This window comes from Notolepis coatsorum (assembly GCF_963971535.1).
Source record: "Notolepis coatsorum genome assembly, chromosome: 1".
NCBI classification, from domain to species: domain Eukaryota; kingdom Metazoa; phylum Chordata; class Actinopteri; order Aulopiformes; family Paralepididae; genus Notolepis; species Notolepis coatsorum.
The window spans coordinates 79,562,077-79,582,086 of NC_140165.1; the positions used below are offsets into that span (position 1 = coordinate 79,562,077).

The 20,010-nt window shown below is 46.9% G+C and overlaps 1 protein-coding gene across 1 annotated transcript in view; it reads right to left on the minus strand.

Moving 5' to 3' along the window:
- LOC311237650 (ATP-binding cassette sub-family E member 1-like) overlaps positions 1-20,010 on the minus strand; it is a 109,331-nt gene that overhangs the window by 36,350 nt on the left and 52,971 nt on the right. The window contains exons 7-9 of the mRNA XM_084325603.1: positions 18,740-18,809; positions 14,036-14,132; positions 422-511 (exon numbers count right to left, since the gene is read on the minus strand). Of these exons, the coding sequence (XP_084181729.1) occupies positions 422-511; positions 14,036-14,132; positions 18,740-18,809 (257 nt within the window). The remainder of the gene's footprint in view (positions 1-421; positions 512-14,035; positions 14,133-18,739; positions 18,810-20,010) is intronic.

The following is a 20,010-nucleotide window of genomic DNA, read 5'->3' on the forward strand; positions in this document are numbered from 1 at the left end:
AGCCTACTTTGCTGGAACGATTCATTTCAAACATATACAGTGTGTGCGCTCGCTCGCTAAGCCTTTCTCCATGCATTATGTTTACCTCCGCCTGAGTAACGCCCCCCGTTGATGCCGGAGACGGTGGAACATTGGTTCTGCTTAAATAGGTGTAAACGGGGGCTGGTTCGACAGAGAGCACCAAGGTTCAGAGGCTCCAGTACGGAGCTGGAGCTAGAACCGGAGCCCTGGCGGTGTGAAAGGGCCCAGAGAGGAAACTAGTATCTATCCATCTTCTCGTCTGCCTCTGGAGAAGACGGTAAGCGCATTTCCCGTAATGTTGGCGTGTTACTTTAAGATGAGCATGAAAAGCATCCGCAAACTAACATAATACATACAGGCCAGGTAGCGTTATAGACGGCTCTGAATAGATGAGTCTTACCTGTCGGGAGTGATCAGGGATCGGATGGTGATGGCAGCCTTCAATCTTTGCTTGACATCCAGGTAACTAGAGGGCTCATCAAACATAAAACTATAGCAGAGAGAAAGAGAGAAACATACACACACACATAAAGAGACATAAATGGAGAGAGACAGAGACAGAAAGACAGAGAAAGGGGGGAGCGAGAGAGATACAGATAGAGAAAGAGAGAAACACAGACCGAGAGAGAGAGACACAGATAGAGAACATTTAATTAATTAATTTAGAATTTAGCATTGGATTAGAGCACGCCTTTCAGAACAGAATAACAGTCTATCTTGGGGTATGTCTGGGAGTGTTGCATTTATTTATTTTACATTTTATTTTGGATTTCATGGTGTTTTTGTTTTGTTCTTGATTTATTGTGATGTTTCTTCTTGACTTGTTTAACACATTGAGTGCCACGCCCCTTCCGGGAAGTGCATCTGGCCTTGCCGCCCATTAACCCCATGTAAACGCTCACCTTGTTTGTAGAGCTAAACCTATATTTTATATTATAGCTATGGGTCTAATAACACCGTCGATTGTCAGTGAGTTGCTTCCAGTCAACGTGCAAAAAAACTGATTATTTTTTCATCCGTACATTTCCGTTTTATACCGTTTCGAATATGAATATAGTTTGGGTGCTTCTGAGTAATTCCAGGAAAAAGTCGCAAAAATAGCGTTTTAGTGGAATCCACTTATCACGTTGTAATTTTTCGCCTGATTATCGAATCTTCCTGAAATCAACGCTTTATCATTATTATTATTATTTTTTTTTTTAAACTTTATTTTTTAGCGTTTATCGCTTTTCTGGTCAAGCATGTGGAACCTTTGTGATGTCATCCTATGATGTCATATAGAACGTTCCGGAACATCTTGGTTTCCTATAAAAACAGCTAGCTCTCCGCCTCGACCTCCGAACCAGCAACATCGCCCAGACGGACCGGACTAACCAACCGACTAAAGCCGCAAGTCTCAACCAGCATCCCGGAGCAGTCCAGACCACCCATCACTAAGTGTGCCTAGCTGGATCGATACCCGATGGCGAGCCAACCCCGGAACATTTGATATACCTCCAGAATGCCAACTATTGCTCAACTAACAGTCCGGTAGGATTGAACTGAACGAGACTACAAGGACTTCCAAGGGAGTCGATCCCGTTCATCTTGTGTTATTTTGATATTGTATTTTGTATTTGATTTGATATAACTTAAGAATAAGAATTAGAGGGTAAATGCTACCACTGTATGATGTTATAATAGAACCTTCTAGAACAGTGATTCCCAACCTGGGGTCCGCGGACCCCTGGGGGTCCGCCAGGGGGCGCAGGGGGTCCGCCAGACCACAGATGATTTGAGGTCCTTTTTTTTTTTTTTTTTATCATCAGAAGCATGAATAGTCTCTCCACTACAATACAAAAATAAAGATAAATAAATAAACATCTAGACATGATTTTTGAATGTTAACAGTAGGCTACCGGGTAGCCGCTAAAACGCGAATCAGTTGACTGTATCACTTTCTGTAGCTAGCCTAGCACGCTAGTTAACTTTCTCGGCTCGTCTGCAGTCAGCCGCCAGAGGCGAAAATGTGTGACAAACGAAAAGGAGATGATGGCAGCTCATCTGCAAAAAAAGTTAGGACCTACAGCAATCGCGAAAATTACATCACCATGGGCTTCACTGAGGGACCAGACAAACGACCTGAGTGTGTGATTTGTGGAGAAAAGTTGGCAAACTCGAGCCTGAAGCCCAGCAAGCTGAAGAGACATCAGGCGTCTAAGCACCCAGAAACCGTTGGGAAGGATCCAGACTTTTTTCGGAGGAAAGAACAGTCTCTCAAGGCGAACAAGCCTGTTGATGTTAGAGTAGCGTGGAGCAGGGGTGGCAGTGATTTACAGAAGGCTACCGAAGCCTCCTTTGAGTGTTCGCTTTTAATTGCAAAAGCAAAGAAACCGCACAATATTGGCGAGCAGCTCATCAAACCAGCCTGCATCAAAATGGTTTAGAAACTGTGCAGCCCACAGGTGGCGGATAAACTAAAATCAGTACCACTCTCGAACAATGTAGTGAAATACCGAATTGATAAGATGTCAAGTGATTGCGAGCAGCAGCTGTCAGAAAAGCTTAGAAAGGGTCCATTTGCCATACAACTTGATGAAACTACAACTGTCGCAGACGAGGCTGTGCTCATCGTTTATGTGCAATATATTGAAAATGAGGATCTGAAGCAGGACATTCTCATGTCAGTCAACCTTACTACCACCACTCGAGGTGAGGATATTTTTACTGCAGTGGATTCTTACTTCATTCAACATAAATGCAAACCGTTCACCATTAGGGCCTGATTTGAGAGGATGAATACAGGATTTGAATATTGGCCAAAATTTTGAAATACATAAGGTGCAAGATTAGATTTGTTGATTGAAGGCACAAGTCAAAGAAGCATAGTGGGTCTAATTATGATGCATATGCCTGTGTATAAGCAGTTTGTTATTAAAATGACAAAAAAAAGGTATTAAACCCAGCTAGGACAGATTCTCTCTGCTACTGATTGGAATTTCCTGTCTCATATTTAGTTTAATTTGTTGCATTGATTTGTTCCATAAATGCAAACCGTTCACCATTAGGGACTGATTTGAGAGGATGAATACAGGATTTGAATATTGGCCAAACATTTTGAAATGCATATGGTGCAAGATGAGATTTGTTGATTGAAGGCACAAGTTAAAGAAGCATAGTGGGTCTAATTGTGATGCATATGCCTGTGTATAAGCAGTTTGTTATTAAAATGACAAAACAAGGTATTAAACCCAGCTAGGACAGATTCTCTCTGCTACTGATTGGAATTTCCTGTCTCATATTTAGTTTAATTTGTTGCATTGATTTGTTCCATAAATGCAAACCGTTCACCATTAGGGCCTGATTTGAGAGGATGAATACAGCATTTGAATATTGGCCAAACATTTTGAAATGCATATGGTGCAAGATGAGATTTGTTGATTGAAGGCACAAGTCAAAGAAGCATAGTGGGTCTAATTGTGATGCATATGCCTGTGTATAAGCAGTTTGTTATTAAAATGAAAAAAAAAATATTTTATGGTATCTTATTAGGAGGGGGTCCGCGAATTTCATCAGAGATGTTTGGGGGTCCCTGGGGGGAAAAAGGTTGGGAACCACTGTTCTAGAACATAGAACCTTCTACACCGTTTGTGGTGATGTCATAATAGAACATTCTAGATGACATATCGATTATAGCCGAATCACTTCCTGGTTGTGGTGATGTCATAATAGAACATTCTAGATGACATATCGATTATAGCCGAATCACTTCCTGTAAAGAAAAAGGGTTTAAAGGGCCAATTCACCTAATAAGGTATTTGCATTCCCTGATAAACTAATATAGAGTTACCGATGATAACCTCAGAGACGTCTGAACGAACCCCAATCTGTTGATCCAATCGACCTAGGCCTTGATATCGACCTAACCCTCCCGCAAGGAGAGGTTACTGACCTAATCTAAAAGGGATACTTCAAAGCATAACTTGTACTTTACGTATGTATGTATTATTACTCTTTATCTAGCGCGCTTTTAATTAAAACACCGGTTATTGTTATAACTCTGCCTCTGGTCTACTATTCTTTTAATTGTGCATATTACTCCTCGTCGCATTCGAACCTAGAACTGTGCCCGTGGCAAACAGCTGTTACTGTTATTAACACAAGTAAATTCACATAAATGCACGCATTCAGAATGGACCCCCCACCGGGTCCGGGGCCTGCAACACAAGCAAGCCCCTCACCCGGGCCAAGCCGAGCGGAGCCAGTACCCGAGCTCCGCTGGCCCCCAGCAGAAGTGCGCCCGCAAGAGAATGCACAACCTGTTCTGACACAAGCTGATGTCAACCCACCTGGGCTGCAAAGGATAATTGTGGAGCACCTAATGAGAAACGAAGACGCTCAGTCAAGCATCCCTGAGGCTCCGACCCTTCTCTGGGCGAAGCCCTCAGCCCGACAGAGAAGTAGACTACGAGACATGGCGTAACAATGCGGTCCTTCTCCTCAACAACCCAAGAGTGCCTGATGTAAACAAATCCCGGAGACTCCTGGATAGCCTCATGGTACCCGCCAGTGGCATCGTAAGACACCTGGAACCTGACTGTCCTCCAGGGAGGTACCTGGAGAGCCTCGACGCCGCCTTTGGAGCCATTGAAGATGGAGCTGATCTTTTTGCAAAGTACCTGAGTACAGTGCAATCCGTTGGAGAGAAATCATCAGTTTACCTTCCGCGACTACAGGAGATCCTGACTACCACCTATAGGAGGGGGGGGCATAGCGGCCACCGCCCTCGATCAGCAACTGCTAAGCCAATTCATCAGAGGCTGCAGGGACACCGCCATGCTAACCGAGCTGCAGCTAGCACAGAGAAAGAACAACCCACCTACCTTTACCGAATTCCTCCTGTTAATCCGCACCGTAGAAGACCAGCGCTCTTCCAAAGAATACCGCATGAGACAGAGCCTGAACGTTTCGAGGCCAAGGGTATCGAGTAACGCCCAGGGCAGCTGGACCCAAAGGGAAGAGGAATACGCTCCAAAGTCGATTCCGGACACCAGCTCCAACTTCCAACGGTTAGAGGGCCTAATTGCAGACCTACAGACACAGATCCTGGGAATGAGGGACAACCAGAACAGACAAGCGAGGCCAGCTTCCAAGCAAGAAGCCAAGGCATCAGTTAAACCGACGACTAACCGAGGTACTCCCAAGGCCCAAAAGTCAGAGACTCAAAACCCAAAGACCTACACAAGCCATAGACCCAGACCCTGGTATTGTTTCAGCTGTGGAGAAGATGGACACATGAGACACCACTGCGAGAGCGAGCCGAACCCCTCTCTGGTGGTCTTGAAACATAAGTTACTAGCTGAAAAACAGCAGGACTGGGACCTGAATTTAAACTAAAGACAGTTGCTGCAGAGGGACGAGCAGGAACTGGGGTACGAGAGAGATGTCCCAGACGGCAGTGGCGCGCCTCAGCCACTTATGCCAAATTGGCAGCCATACCTAAAGGACTGGTTGGAGCTAAATGCACTGCACAAGTAATCCTGGAAGGTAAAGAATGCAGCTGCTTACTCGATACAGGCTCCCAAGTAACAACAATCCCGAATTCCTTCTATCAAGAGAACATGTCCCACCTACCCCTTAACTCCTTATACGACCTGCTTGAAGTGGAAGGAGCCAATGGGCAGGAGATCCCCTACCTCGGCTACGTCGAAACTACAATCACGTTTCCACGGAGCATGTTCGGCGTAGACATCGACATCGCCACCCTGGCGCTGATTGTGCCTGATATGAGCGCTTCCCTGTCAACAGTGCTGGTAGGCACAAACGCCCTAGATAGCCTGTACCAGCAGTGCGCAGATACCACATCTAAGAACTACCAATCCCGGCCCTACGGCTACCAGGTAGTCTTGAGAACCCTTGAAGCCAGACATAAACAGTCTGCGGAGTCCAGCCTGGGCGAAGTGAAACTACATAGCAAAGACCCTGAAACTATCGCTCCAGGTCAGACCAAAGTCCTCAAGGGATTAGTGAGTTACAGAGCAACCAACGCAGGAAGATGGGTGATGATAGAGTCCCCAAGGTCAACGGCCTTGCCAGGGGGAATCCTGGTATCAGATGGCTTAGCAGAGCTACCACGAAAACTGCCACATTGTATACCAGTCCTCCTTAAGAACGAGTCCGACCACGATATCACCCTGTCCCCGAAGGTTGTGATAGCCGAGATACATGCAGTCATGAGTGTCCGGCCGCTCAAGACACTTGACGCAGAACTATCGACAGACCCTAACCAAACATCAAAGCTCAAGTTTGACTTTGGAGACTCTCCAGTACCTCAAGAGTGGAAAGAGAAGATAACGGAAAGGCTGAACTCCATGCAAGAAGTTTTCGCCCACCACGATCTCGACTTCGGATGCACTGACAAGATAAAGCATCACATAAAGCTCAATGACAAGACACCATTCAAACAACGGGCGAGACCTATACACCCTCAAGATATAGAAGCTGTGCGCGCCCACATTCAACAGCTCCTCGACACTGGAGTCATCCGAGAATCTGAATCACCATTCTCGTCGCCAATTGTGGTCGTCAGGAAGAAGAACGACGATGTCAGGCTATGCATAGACTACAGGAAACTGAACCTCCAAACAGTAAAGGACTCATACGCCCTGCCCAACCTGGAGGATTCCTTTTCAGCACTGACTGGGTCCAAATGGTTCTCAGTGCTAGATCTCAAATCGGGTTATTACCAGATCGAAATGGAAGAAAAGGACAAGCACAAGACAGCATTTGTCTGCCCGCTGGGATTCTTTGAGTTCAATAGAATGCCTCAAGGAATAACAAATGCGCCAGGCACGTTCCAGCGGCTTATGGAGCGGTGCGTGGGAGAGTTGAACTTGAAGCAAACCCTCGTCTTCCTGGACGATCTGATCGTTTTCTCTTCAACGCTAGAGGAACACGAGGCGCGACTCATGCGAGTCCTGAGCAAGCTGAAAGAGTATGGGCTAAAACTATCACCCGAAAAGTGCAAATTCTTCCAGACCTCCGTAAGGTATCTAGGCCACATAGTGTCTGAGAAAGGAGTCGAAACGGACCCAGAAAAGACAACCGCACTCACCACCTGGCCAAAGCCAACCAAGCTGAAAGAACTGAGAGCATTTCTAGGATTCTGCGGGTACTACCGTAAATTCGTCAAAGACTATTCCAAGATAGTGAAACCCCTCAACGCACTTACTGCCGGATACCCTCCAATGAAGAAGCATGGAAAAGCTACAGTGACCACCGAGAAGTATTACGACCCTAAAGCTCCCTTCAATGACAGATGGACCCCCGCTTGCCAGACAGCTTTCGACGCTATCATAGAAAAGCTGACAACTACCCCTGTTCTCGGTTTCGCCGACCCCGAAAAGCCCTACATATTGCACACAGATGCAAGCGCACTAGGTCTCGGCGCCGCCCTTTACCAGGAGCAGCAAGGACAGAAGCGTGTCATCGCGTATGCAAGCCGCGGATTGTCAAGATGTGAAACCAGATATCCTGCCCATAAATTGGAGTTCCTTGCCTTAAAATGGTCGGTAACTGAAGTTCCAGGATTACCTCTACGGACGACCATTTCTTGCTGTCACTGATAGCAACCCACTGACGTATGTCCTTACCACGGCTAAGCTTGATGCCGCAAGCTACAGATGGTTATCCGATCTATCTACCTTCGACTTCCAGCTGCAATACAGAGCTGGGAACCAGAATCAAGACGCTGATGGGCTGTCCCGGCGACCACACAGCAGACCAGCGGATGACGCAAAATCGATAAAAGAGATGGAAAGAATACAACAGTTTGCGAAAAGACACCTCCCGGAACCAGAGCACACAAACATGAGTGAAGACATCATTATAGCCATCTGCGACACACTTAGTTCGCGAAGTGATCGACAACGGCTCTACAGAGACACCATCGAGCCGTGCATCGGTGGTATCACTTGCCCTCCACCCAAGTGCAATCCCAGACAGCTTCCAAGGAGAAGATCAGCTGGGTGGCCTACCCGTCGTTCCGCTGATAACTCCTGCCGAAATGAGAGAAAAGCAAAGAGCCGACACCTGTATCAGTCAAGTACTACAGCTAGTGGAGGCAGGGGAGAAACCTCCTCCACCGACACTCAGAAAGGAAATCCCCGAACTTTACCTTCTACTAAGAGAGTGGAATCGGTTAGAAGTATTGGACGGAGTCCTGTACAGGACGAGGCAAGAAGGCGCACAGACCCACCATCAACTTGTGCTGCCGGAAGACCTGAGACCTATGGTCTTAAAAAGCCTTCACGATGACATGGGCCACATGGGCGTGGACCGAACCCTAGACCTCATCCGAAAGCGATTCTATTGGCCCAGAATGTCAGCTGAAGTAGAGACAAAGATCAGGACCTGCAACCGATGTGTACGGCGTAAGGTTCCACAAGAGAGAGCTGCCCCGTTGGTGAACATCACAGCCACACGACCACTAGAGTTGCTGTGCATGGACTTTCTCAGCCTGGAACCAGACTCCAGTAACACAAAGGACATCTTGGTCATTACGGACCACTTTACGAAATACGCAGTAGCGATCCCTACCGCAAATCAAAAAGCGCGGACAGTCGCTAAATGCCTGTGGGACAACTTCATTGTCCACTATGGTATCCCGGAGAAGCTCCACAGCGACCAAGGTGCGGATTTCCAATCCCGCACAATTAGAGAGCTGTGTGAGCTAGCCGGCATCAAAAAGATACGAACTACCCCGTACCATCCAAGGGGAAACCCAGTAGAACGCTTCAACAGGACCCTGCTTAATATGCTGGGCACCCTGGAGAATCAGAAGAAGAGCCATTGGCGAGACTACGTCAAACCCCTAGTACACGCCTACAACTGTACTAAGAACGACACTACTGGATGAACTGATGTTCGGGCGACAGCCAAGATTGCCTGTGGACATAGCCTTCAACTTACCTGTCAACTACAAGCCAGGCTCACACTCGCAGTACGTCCGCAGTCTGAGATCGCACCTTGAAGCAAGTTACAGAGTAGCTACAGAAAATGCACAGAAGACGACGGACCGCAACAAAGCCAGATTCGACAAACGAGTTGTTGAGTCTACCCTGCAGGAAGGTGACAGGGTTCTCGTCAAGAACGTCCGCCTCAGAGGAAAGCACAAGCTAGCAGACCGGTGGGAAGCAGATATCTATATTGTAGTGAAACACACTGGAAATGTCCCAGTCTATGTAGTGCGACCTGAAACCAGAGATGGTCCACTACGAACGCTCCACCGAGACCTACTGCTACCTTGCAGCTTCCTTCCTACTACCCCTGTGGAAGATGGACCTACTGTAAAGGACAAAGCTAAGCGACCAAGAACTCGACAGAGCCCAAGAGAAGAAAGCTTGAATGAATCGGAGGGAGAAGACCCAGATGATGACTATCTTGATCTCCCTTATCACTATGACCAGGGAGGTCTAGTGGTGGAAACACGACTCTTTCCAGTGTCCACTGTCGAGCAAGACCCCTCAGACGGAGTCATTATTCCGGAGGGAGCTCCAGATACAGCGGATCTGGAAAATCACTTACCTGACATGGATCCGGAAGAGGACAACCTACCCGACAAGACCTTACCAGTTATGAGTTCAGAGGAGAACAATACTAACATGAATGAACTGGAGACCGAACCCGATGGACCGGAGAATGTCCACAACGATGTGGAAAGAGAAACCGAAAGAGAGGTCATAGATGAACAGCCAAGAAGGTCGACAAGACATAGGGAACCTCCAAAAACCCTGACTTATCACCGACTAGGAAACCCACTAGTGACGATATTCAATATTACAGAGTCTAAGCTCAGTAATCGCAGACTCGTTAGGTGACTCTGACTCCCCAGAACCCCATAGGATTGTGATAATGTAGTCCTGGGATAATATGCACAGGGACGTGCATTAGGATAGAAGGGGAGAATGTAACCCAGGGTCCAGATTCATAACTAGCATAGGAACATAAATAGTTAATGTTAGTAGGTAAGAACTTTCTAGAAAGTAAAACATTCTAGGACCAGACTCCCCAGAACCCCATAGGATTGTGATAATGTAGTCCTGGGATAATATGCACAGGGACGTGCATTAGGATAGAAGGGGAGAATGTAACCCAGGGTTCAGATTCATAATTATCAAAGGAACATAAATAGTTCCTGGTTATCTGTGAGCTACCACTTCCTGTTTTACCATGAGATCCCACTTCCTGTATATAGAATGTAAACCAGCGTATGATGTCATGATAGAAGGTTCTGGAACCTTTGTGATGTCATCCTATGATGAACCAGCAACATCGACCAGACGGACCGGACTAACCAACTAAAGCCGCAAGTCTCAAGCAGCATCCCGGAGCAGTCCAGACCACCCATCACTAAGTGTGCCTAGCTGGATCGATACCCGATGGCGAGCCAACCCCGGAACATTTGATATACCTCCAGACTAATGCCAACTATTGCTCAACTAACAGTCCGGTAGGATTGAACTGAACGAAACTACAAGGACTTCCAAGGGAGTCGATCCCGTTCATCTTGTGTTATTTTGATATTGTATTTTGTATTTGATTTGATATAACTTAAGAATAAGAATTAGAGGGTAAATGCTACCACTGTATGATGTTATAATAGAACCTTCTAGAACATAGAACCTTCTACACCGTTTGTGGTGATGTCATAATAGAACATTCTAGATGACATATCGATTATAGCCGAATCACTTCCTGGTTGTGGTGATGTCATAATAGAACATTCTAGATGACATATCGATTATAGCCGAATCACTTCCTGTAAAGAAAAAGGGTTTAAAGGGCCAATTCACCTAATAAGGTATTTGCATTCCCTGATAAACTAATATAGAGTTACCAATGATAACCTCAGAGACGTCTGAACGAACCCCAATGTGTTGATCCAATCGACCTAGGCCTTGATATCGACCTAACCCTCCCGCAAGGAGAGGTTACTGACCTAATCTAAAAGGGATACTTCAAAGCATAACTTGTACTTTACGTATGTATGTATTATTACTGTTTATCTAGCGCGCTTTTAATTAAAACACCGGTTATTGTTATAACTCTGCCTCTGGTCTACTATTCTTTTAATTGTGCATATTACTCCTCGTCGCATTCGAACCTAGAACTGTGCCCGTGGCAAACAGCTGTTACTGTTATTAACACAAGTGCTACACATGACCGACAGAAACAGGTTGAAATGGGATGTAGAGCAGGGGAAGACATTCTGAGAAATGACGGCGGGTCCGGGAATCGAACTCGTGTCCCCCAGATCCGTGACAAGCACGGTTTTCCCCGACGCAGAAATAGCGCCGAGATATGCGGTGAGCTACGGGAGCTCCCCACGCTTTATCATTATTATGTCTCCTCGTGCATACATGAAATGGGCCCTGGAGCGTGCACCCAACGGTAAACAGCCACACACAGACAGCTTCAATCACGGGAGAAAGAAATATCAGATCAACGCAAGATTGGATATATAGAGTCCTTACCTGGTCTCTGATGTAATGCAAAAAAAATAATCCAATTATCTGATCGCCATTCCAGTTATCCACAGCGTTCCTGTCTCCGACGTTATTGGGCATTGCACATGAACGGGCGGGCGGGGTCAGTTGTCCAAGCCATCCCTACAGGCGCATGTTTTGCCGGAGTGTTTAGGACCCGCCCCCACGCCGCAGCTCGGTAGAGAAAATAAACTACATCGTTTCTAATGGAGTGCAATAGCGGCCGAAGGCGTTGGAGGGCGGTATAATACCGTCTGCCAGCTCAGACACATTCAGTACAGCATGCACAAGGTGCCCCGCTGAATTATGAATGGCAATAGCGAATAAAATAAATACCGTGAGAAAAACATAGATCTACGTTTCCGGCATTCAACCGTCGGGCGACAGAAACGTAGTTCTACGTTAACGGCACCCAGAGGGTTAAAGAAGACGTGGGGACATTAACTAATTCGGGGCCAAACCCGAGATAAGTCGGGTTAACTCGCCATGCGCTGGGCACCAGACCCGAGATTTCTCAGGTTTTGGTCGTTATTTTTTTTTTCGATATTTCCCTTCATAATTCATCCATCCAGCCTGATGTTATCATTGGGAATGGATCTGAGATCGCAAACGTCCAATACCGCCGCCTTGCGGCCGCTATTGCACTCCATTTGAAACTATGTGGCTTGTTGTTTGATTGATTGATTGATAACTTTTTTTTGATCAAATTTGATTGATTGAAAACTTTATTAACAGATTGCAGAATGGGTACAATACAGTACAGCTCAATACACAAAATTGTTAAGGGGATGCAGACCAGAGAAAGACTTTCGTCTTGTTTACATCAGGGTCCCCCATTTTCAATTCATCAGGACATATATGACATACATGACATACAGATACAGTACTGCTACATCTATACATTTATGACATACCAGATTTTCAAATACAGTACTGTTTGTGATACAAAAAGAGTCCAGAAAAGGGAGTATATACATTTGACGTAAAAACTGTACATTGGAGGAGGTTGGGTGGGGTTGGGTGGGGGGGGGGGGGGGGGGGGGGTTGGGTGTCTGGGCCAAGCTGCGGCGTGCAGGATTTAAATACTCCGGCAAGACAAGCGGTTATAACTGATGTTCAATGCTGGATTACGTTGGAAACACGATCGCGATCAGTATTTGGAATGGCGATCAGATAATTAGATTATTCTTTTTGCAGTACATCATAGACAAGGTAAGGACTATATGTTATCAATCTTGCGTTGATCCGATCATTCTTTCCCTGCGATCGGAGCGTGTGTCTGTAATGTACTGTGTAGCGTATTCTGTTGGTGGCGATCGAAGCATAGAAAAACGACCTCCCCCCCACCCTTTCATGCATGCATGATGAAACATAATACCGATAATCTAGCGTTGATTTCAGATTGATTATTGATCCAGGCGAGGAATGGCACGATTTATAATGAAATGCAGTAAAACGCTGTTTGACGGCGTTTCCTGGGATTACACAGAATCACTCTAAAACTATACTCATATTCACCACGGTATAAAACGGAAATGTATGGATGAAAAAATTATCTGTTTTTTGCATCTTGACCAGAAGAAACTCAATGACAATCGACTATGTTATTAGATCCATAGCTATAATATTTAATATAATTTTAGCACTGCAAACACCGGCATTTATCCCCATTGTACAAAGCGCTGGCACACACGGCCATACGCCCACAGCGACCTCTGGTGTCCAACAGTGCATGTGAGCGGCGCGGCGCGTGAGCGGCGCAGGGAGCGGGCGGTTTTGACGTGAGCGAGGAGTGGGTTTTAAAATGGGTCGGCGCGACGTCCGGAGCGAGAGTTCTCCTCCGCTTCAATCCACTCCGGGCCGCTCACAGTGGTTTAACACTGATGTAATATACATGTAGTACAATGCCAAAGCAACAGATGGCGATGTACAAACATGAAGGCCATTTTCAACCAATGAGAAGGGTGAACCGTCACTCCCATCCTGTTAGAAAAAGTATATGACGCCATTGTTGTTGTTGTCGTTAGCTTACATGCTAACGTTAATGGCAGCGACATTGTGGCTAGGCTAGCTATCATCGCTTAGTAGAGCTAGTGAATGGATAAACAACGTTATTTAACATTGCAGAATGGGTACAATTACAATACGGCTCAATACAAACAATTGTTAAGGGGCCCAGGGGGTGTAGACTGTTGTAGTTTGAGCTCATTTACACCATGCTCCAAAAAAAAAAAAAAAACTGCCGAGCGATGTGGAGCGGGGAGCGCTCGATTCAAGGTGAGCGGTGAGCTAGCGGTGAGCGAGCGGTGAGCGAGCGGAGAGCGACTTGGGGGCGGGCTCAACATGAGCGATTAGCGGAGCGGAACAAGCCGTCTAGAGCGAAGAGCGGATTTCACGCCTGCACCGATCCGCTCACATGGCCTGGTGTCCAATGAGTTAATGTGTGTTGTCGGGCCTTACAAATAAATTTGAAATGTAATTTGACTTACATGTCTGCTCTCTGTATGCAGACCACAGCAATGGCGAACCTCTGCAGCTCCCCTCCTGATAGGTCCTCTACGTTCCTGTCCTGCAGGTGGGTCAGATCTGCCCGGCAACACAAACACACCTTAAATCTTTATCACGTTCACTTCAAGTAAACATGGTAAATAATAACTATACAACCTAACGTAGATGCTTGTAAATGTTTGATGACTTGGGGACTCTCTAAAAACATAGTATGTAGGGCTGCAACGATTAGGCGACATAATCGCAGACGTCGATCATAAAAAAATCGTCAACGGGGAATTTTTGCGTCGATGCGTTGTATAAAACAATCAGAGACGCAAATGTTCATTTTTAACTGCAATGCACTACAGGAAGTGCTGGGGGCAGTATCGTTTCCATTGTCTGACTGCATTCTGTAGTAACGGCCCGGGTAAGAAGAAGAAAGAATGCACCCGGAGTAAGTTTTAGATAGTTGGCCATAGTATTGTATTTTTTATGTTAGCTTACATGTTGGAAAACAGAACGTCTCATGGATATGGATAATCGGATCTATCGACCCCTAGGGTTAAAAAGAAATCCGCCGGCCACAGAGCCTTTGTCTACCGCGCTCCCTACCTGTGGAACAAATTACCTGCCGTCATCAGGGGCGCCTGCTCTGTCGAAGCTTTTAAATCCCTGCTTAAGACTCATCTTTTCTCTCTCTCCTTCAACCTACCCTGATCTCACCTGGTCGGGGACTGACCTTTAGATTAATCTGTGTAGTTTAGTTATGGTACAGGGTACTACATGGTACCACTGGGTAGTTTACTACAGGGTAGTTTAGTTAGGGTACAGGGTACTACATGGTACCACGGAGTACTACATGGTACTACATGGCACTACAGGGTACTACATGGCTCTACATGGCACTACATGGAACTACATGGCACTACATGGCACTACAGGGTACTACATGGTACCACAGGGCACTACAGGGTACTACATGGCACTACAGGGTACTACAGGGTACTACGGGGTACTACATGGCACTACAGGGTACTATAGGGTACTACATGGCACTACGGGGTACTACATGGTACTACAGGGTACTACATGTCTGCTCCTTTGCAGCACCACAAACATGGGAACTCTCTAACTCTTCCCCCCCCCCCTCCCCCCCCCCCCCCCCCCCTCCCCCTTCTCTCTGAGTGCCCGTCTCCTGGCGCTGACTAAGGTGATGGATGCCTCGGGGTCTTGGCCAAGATTGTAGTGACTGCTCTACATGCACCTCCGAGGCCTTGGATCAGTTATTCACCGTCTGTCCGTGGTCCTGTCAACTGATTAACAGTATTAACAGACTGTTAACAGATTAACAGTCAACGCGGTTTCATTGCTGGGTTAAGTACTTCTATTCTATTCACATAATACGCTTACTTCATATATCTACTCCATTCACATATATGCCTACCACTTGTATCTATTGCTATGTCCGCCTACTACAATCTCATGAGCTGTCTAACGCCTGTCCCGTCTCCCTGTCCCCCTATGACTTGCTGTCCTGGAGTGTTGACCGGAGTGTTGGATGTCCCGTGATGAAGGCCGGGAGGTTGCGACCCCCTCTGCGTGCCCCCCTGTCTCCGGAGGTCTCGTAGTGGTGACCGGAGTGCCGGATGTCCCGCGATGGTGTCGGGGAGTTCGCGACCCTCTCTGCGCCGCCCCCTATCTCCCTGTCTCCGGCTGTCCCTGAGCAATGACCGGAGTGTTGAATGTCCTGTGACTAAGACGGGGAGGACGTGACCCTCTTTGCGTCGCCCCTGTGCCTCAAATAGATCCGCTATCAACTCTATCTTTAATCTTTCAAAATGTTCAGTTGCTATCGCTATTAGCTCTATCTTTAATCTTTCAAAATGTACAGTTGCTATTGCATGCACTCATCTGTGTTTCACTACACACATGAGTGCATGCTTACCAACTGTCCGTCTGCAACACTACTATCACCAACATCTAAGAAGGGAGATCCCCCCTTGAATGGCCCTTCTAAGGTTTCTCTCCTCCACACTGCCTGTGGAGCTTTTTTCCCTATTGTTAGGTTTTAGTGAGTTTTTCCTTACCTTCGCGTGGGGTATGTCTGGGAGTGCTTGCATTCTTTCATTTATTTGCATTCATCTAAAAATGTTTGGACCTTATGGTGTTCTTGTTCTGTTCTTGACTTATTGTTATGTTTTCTTCTTGACTTGTTTAAAGAAGACCTGTACGGCCCATGGGGACATTAACGTGTGTTGTCGGGCCCTATAAATAAATTTGATTTGATTTGATTTGGATAATGCTTGCTAAGCAAACTCTATTGCTGGGGCTTATAGAGGCTGCGGTATGTTGTATGTTGTATGTAACGTTAAACAGCGCCAACCAAGCTTACAGCGTTGCTGCACGCTATTTCAGTTATGCCGAGGCTGCGGTGGTATGTTGTATGTAACGTAACGTTAGCTAAACAACAGCGCCAAGCTTACAGCGTTGCTGCTTTTATATACACATATACTCAATGTGGCAGTGTGTGTCACAATCTTACTTAGCTAGTCAGTCTGCAAAAACACGACACTCTGTGCTAACGTGAGCTGTCTGTAGCCTAGCCAGCCAAGTTCCAACTGGATTTCCCATGGTTTAACGTTAATGGCATTATGCAGTACATCATCTAAAATAAAGTTTCACACATACACACACTCCTCTCACACACAGCAAACAAAAGACCTAGAAGTCTGGCTGATCTGTCATCCTCCTCTCCTCTCCCCCTACAGCTGTTCCAAGTCACCCTCCTGGACCAAGTTACAGCCCCATCAGCCGCGGTGCTGGGGGCAGATGCTGCTACTTATTTTCTTTCTTTGTTTACATTTAAACACTTGCACTTTAATTTGTATTATTTAATTTATTTATTTTGTTATGATTGATTGTTGTATTGTATTTACGTTATTCAAATACATTTTGATTTAAGCAAGTTGCTTAAGATCCAAATTCAAATGTTTCATGAGTCATTATTTTAATTTGCTATGGGATCATGTTATGTTAAGTTAACCATTAAGGCAGAGGGACTGGACAACAGGGTGACATTCACAGGTGTGCAGACTTGAGCATGTGAGGTAAAACATGCACTGGAGCCAGGAAAAGGAGCCGCGCCCACAGGAAACAGAGATGGAGGGTGTGACAAAAATAATCGTTAGATTAGTCGACTAATCGAAAAAATAAATCGACAGATTAGTCGACTACCAACATAATCGTTAGTTGCAGCCCTAATGGTATGTATAACCCACACGCGCCCCACCTTAACCTCATTGGCCCTCACGCCCCACCTTAACCTCATTGGTCCTCACGCCCCACCTTAACCTCATTGGCCCGGCTCACGCCCCACCTTAACCTCATTGGCCCTCACGCCCCACCTTAACCTCATTGGTCCTCACGCCCCACCTTAACCTCATTGGTCCTCACGCCCCACCTCACCTTAACCTCATTGGTCCTCACGCCCCACCTTAACCTCATTGGCCCTCACGCCCCACCTTAACCTCATTGGTCCTCACGCCCCACCTTAACCTCATTGGCCCTCACGCCCCACCTTAACCTCATTGGCCCGGCTCACGCCGCACCTTAACCTCATTGGTCCTCACGCCCCACCTTAACCTCATTGGCCCTCACGCCCCACCTTAACCTCATTGGCCCTCACGCCCCACCTTAACCTCATTGGTCCTCACGCCCCACCTTAACCTCATTGGTCCTCACGCCCCACCTTAACCTCATTGGTCCTCACGCCCCACCTTAACCTCATTGGTCCTCACGCCCCACCTTAACCTCATTGGCCCTCACGCCCCACCTTAACCTCATTGGTCCTCACGCCCCACCTTAACCTCATTGGCCCTCACGCCCCACCTTAACCTCATTGGCCCTCACGCCCCACCTTAACCTCATTGGTCCTCACGCCCCACCTTAACCTCATTGGCCCCTCACGCCCCACCTTAACCTCATTGGCCCTCACGCCCCACCTTAACCTCATTGGTCCTCACGCCCCACCTTAACCTCATTGGTCCTCACGCCCCACCTTAACCTCATTGGTCCTCACGCCCCACCTTAACCTCATTGGCCCTCACGCCCCACCTTAACCTCATTGGTCCTCACGCCCCACCTTAACCTCATTGGTCCTCACGCCCCACCTTAACCTCATTGGCCCTCACGCCCCACCTTAACCTCATTGGCCCTCACGCCCCACCTTAACCTCATTGGTCCTCACGCCCCACCTTAACCTCATTGGCCCTCACGCCCCACCTTAACCTCATTGGTCCTCACGCCCCACCTTAACCTCATTGGCCCTCACGCCCCACCTTAACCTCATTGGTCCTCACGCCCCACCTTAACCTCATTGGTCCTCACGCCCCACCTTAACCTCATTGGCCCTCACGCCCCACCTTAACCTCATTGGCCCTCACGCCCCACCTTAACCTCATTGGCCCTCACGCCCCACCTTAACCTCATTGGCCCTCACGCCCCACCTTAACCTCATTGGCCCATTGGACGCAGTCCATGTAGAGGAGATACCAATATTTAAGTGAGGCCCAATAACTTCAGCTGCAATTGTGAGCCTGTAATTGGAACAATACAAACAGGCAGTAAATGTGTTATTAATGTGAATGTAAGTGTTTGAGTGAGTGTGTGTGTGTGTATGTGTGTGTGTGTGTGTCTCCAGTTACCTAGCTGAGCACAGACGATTCTTGCCGTGTCTGTGTCGTCCTTCCGGCCAAGAATTTGCCCTACTGACCCCTGGTGGTGGAGACAGGGAATTACAGACACTATGACATGACACCATCAGATAACTGGTGAGAACCATAAACACAAAATATTACATTAAAATGCAATGACCTCTAACCTTTATGACTGTGACCCCACAATGACCTCTAACCTTTATGACTGTGACCCCACAATGACCTCTAACCTTTATGACTGACCACCACAATGACCTCTAACCTTTATGACTGACCACCACAATGACCTCTAACCTGTATGTCTGTGGTCCCTACAATGACCTCTAACCTTCATGTCTGTGGTCCCCACAATGACCTCTAACCTTTATGACTGTGGTCCCTACAATGACCTCTAACCTTTATGTCTGTGGTCCCTACAATGACCTCTAACCTTTATGTCTGTGGTCCCTACAATGACCTCTAACCTTTATGTCTGTGGTCCCTACAATGACCTCTAACCTTTATGTCTGTGGTCCCTACAATGACCTCTAACCTTCATGTCTGTGGTCCCCACAATGACCTCTAACCTTTATGACTGTGGTCCCTACAATGACCTCTAACCTTTATGTCTGTGGTCCCTACAATGACCTCTAACCTTTATGTCTGTGGTCCCTACAATGACCTCTAACCTTTATGTCTGTGGTCCCTACAATGACCTCTAACCTTTATGACTGTGGTCCCTACAATGACCTCTAACCTTTATGACTGTGACCCTACAATGACCCCTAACCTTTATGACTGACCCCCACAATGACCTCTAACCTTTATGACTGTGACCCCACAATGACCTCTAACCTTTATGACTGTAGTCCCTACAATGACCTCTAACCTTTATGACTGTGGTCCCTACAATGACCTCTAACCTTTATGTCTGTGGTCCCTACAATGACCTCTAACCTTTATGACTGTGGTCCCTACAATGACCTCTAACCTTTATGTCTGTGGTCCCTACAATGACCTCTAACCTTTATGACTGTGGTCCCTACAATGACCTCTAACCTTTATGACTGTGACCCCACAATGACCTCTAACCTTTATGACTGTGGTCCCTACAATGACCTCTAACCTTTATGACTGTGGTCCCTACAATGACCTCTAACCTTTATGACTGTGGTCCCTACAATGACCTCTAACCTTTATGACTGACCACCACAATGACCTCTAACCTTTATGACTGTGGTCCCTACAATGACCTCTAACCTTTATGACTGACCACCACA